This window comes from Rhincodon typus, unplaced genomic scaffold, assembly GCF_021869965.1.
Source record: "Rhincodon typus isolate 14 unplaced genomic scaffold, sRhiTyp1.1 hic_rhity00002973, whole genome shotgun sequence".
In the NCBI taxonomy this organism is placed as follows: Eukaryota; Metazoa; Chordata; class Chondrichthyes; order Orectolobiformes; family Rhincodontidae; genus Rhincodon; species Rhincodon typus.
In genome coordinates this window covers 20186-22762 of record NW_025968611.1, presented here as the reverse complement: position 1 = coordinate 22762, position 2577 = coordinate 20186, and the positions used below count along the sequence as shown (strand labels likewise).

The 2577-nt window shown below is 59.4% G+C and overlaps 1 protein-coding gene across 1 annotated transcript in view; it reads left to right on the top strand.

Annotated features, from left to right (window-relative positions):
• Window positions 1-521: 521 nt before the first annotated feature.
• The window catches only part of LOC109926008 (separin), a gene marked incomplete at both ends in the record, with an annotated part of 20695 nt that continues 18639 nt past the window's right edge, over window positions 522-2577 (top strand). Inside the window, 3 exons of the mRNA XM_048593502.1 lie at window positions 522-689; window positions 997-1173; window positions 1303-1503. Coding sequence (XP_048449459.1) covers window positions 522-689; window positions 997-1173; window positions 1303-1503 — 546 coding nt within the window. The remainder of the gene's footprint in view (window positions 690-996; window positions 1174-1302; window positions 1504-2577) is intronic.

The following is a 2577-nucleotide window of genomic DNA, read 5'->3' as shown; positions in this document are numbered from 1 at the left end:
CACACACACACACACACACACACAGACTTTCTCTCACACACACACACTCTCTCTCACACTCTCTCTCTCTCACACACACACATACAAAAGCTTGAACACATGCACCATCAGGTTCACGAACAGCTTCTTCCCCACTGTTATTAGTTTGCTGAGTTGGACCTCTCAGATCTCAGATCTAGCGCTGATCCTGCTTTGGTGCCCCTCCAGTGCAGCGGTAACTTCGTATTCCTCGCTCTTTACTCAGAGAGTAGTAAGGGCGTGGAATGCCCTGCCTGCAAAAATAGTAGACTCGCCCACTTTAAGGGCATTTAAATGGTCATTGGATAAACATATGGATGATAATGGAATAGTTTAGGTTAGATGGGCTTCAGATTGGTTTCACAGGTCGGCGCAACATCGAGGGCCGAAGGGCCTGTACTGCGCTGTAATGTTCTATGTTCTATCACCCTGCGTTTTGTACGTCCTTACATCACAAGATCTGCTGGCTTTGCTCATGGAACAAAACTTCTCACTCTACTCAGGCGCAGGTGGCAACGATAAATCAAAGCAAATTCACTGCACTTCAAGGGATCAATGGTCAGATTCTCTTCGTGTCGAAGGCCATCGCTCGGGCAATGGAGAGGCGTGACTGTTTACATAGAAATTCCAGCAACGCCGGGAGGGTTTGGGAAGGACCGGTGGGAGCCGGCGTTAGTGATGACTGACAGGGTGGTGGTGTGGGGTGGGGTGGGGGTCGTTCCTCGCTGCGTCATCAGCTGCGAACCCTCAGGGCGACGGTAGGCCCAGATTCAGAGGTGTCGGCGCTGCCTCCAGGTCAAGGGGTTGCCGTTGAGCGTGACTGTTTACATTGGCATTCCTGTCATCGCTGGGGCAGTGAGAGTGACCGGAGGAGGGGCGTGGGGGGATAAGTTTGTGTTTCCCTCTCTCTCCATCCACCCCTACAACCCCTCCCGTCCACTTATCCACTAACCCCCTCCCCCCACCTTTCTCCCTCAGAATCCATTGGCCATCCAAGATGGCCGCCACCCGCGGACTACAACTCCCGGCGGGCAGCGCACCGGAGGTTGCCATGTCTCCGAGCGGCGGGTGAGAAAGACGCCGCCCATTGGACAGCGCCGGGGTTATGGGGCGGGCCGCAGCCCTGCTATTGGTTGTTGCGGCTGCCGCGTGACGGTTTGTCTCCCCCTCCCCCATCCGGGCTGGTGGGTGTGTGCAGACTGTCTCTGATTGGTGCGGGGACGGTGACGAGAGAACGGCGCCCCCACGTGAGGTTCAACGCGGCATAACGGGGCGGGCCGGAAGTACCGCCCATTGGCCGGTCCGCCCCGCGGGTCCGTTGGTACAGGGGCGCGGCGATTGGTCGGAAGCCGGAATGACGGGAAGGCGGCTGCCTGGGTTGGGCGGTTTCCGCTGGTGGGCGGACGAACGACGCCGCCGATTGGCCGGTCCGCTGTGGGTCGGATGGAACGGGGGCGCGGTGATTGGTCAGAAGCCGTGATGACGGTATGGCGGATGTTCCACCTTGGTGTTTACGGATGGCTTTTTGGTGGGGGGGGGGGGGGGGGGGGGGGCGGGATCAAGGCCCCGCCGATTGGCCGTTCGGCTCCCGGGTCAGGGCGGCGATTGGACGGAAGCCGGGATGACGGCGGTGCGTCGGCCCACGTTGGGCGGTGACGTGAGGCGGGACGGTGGGCAGCGCCGCCGATTGGGCGGCCCGCCCTGGATCACGTGGGCCCGGGGCGCCATGATTGGTCGGAACGGCCGGTTTAAACGATGGAAAGGGCGCGCGCGGCTCTTCAGTCGGTTGGAGCCGCCGGAGGGTCCGGAGCTCCGGGGGGAGAATAGCATCAAAGTCACCCACCGCCATCAATAATACTAATAGTAATAGTAATAATAATCAGCTTGTCCTGGAGCTGTGTCTGCACTCACACACTCACACAGAGAGAGAGTGGGGCGGGGGGGTGGTGCTGAGTGTGGTTTTGAGAATCAATCACTGATTGAAGTTGTGTTTGGGATTAAATACGCCTTTTTATTTCTCTCTGTGTGTGTGTCCCTGAGATGCTGGGCACCGCTGCCCACATCCTGGGGCGCACCGCCAACCTCCGGGACACCGAGGAGCTGAGAGAGCAGCTGCAGGTGAGATTTTTGTGTGTGTGTGGGGGTGACCCCTGACCCTCGACCCCTGCACCCCACCCTTGACCCCTTCATATTGTCCTGACTCTTGACCCCTGATGTGAGTCTGACCCTGATCCCTACACCCCACCCTTGACCCCCTCATACTGTCCTGACCTTTGACCCTTGACCCCTGACGTGAGTCTGACCCTGACCCCTGGCTGTCACCCTGAGGCTCCGTCACCCTTGGCCGTCACCCTGACCACCCCATCTCTCCCCCCCACCCCGTATCTTGACCCCTCAGTACAGTGAACCCCGACCTTACCCTGAACCCCCCCATATCCTGAGCCCTCTGTAGAGTGACCCCCGACCTTACCCTGACCCCGTATCCTGAGCCCTCAGTACAGTGACCCCCGACCTTACTCTGACCCCCCCGTATCCTGAGCCCTCCGTACAGTGACCCCC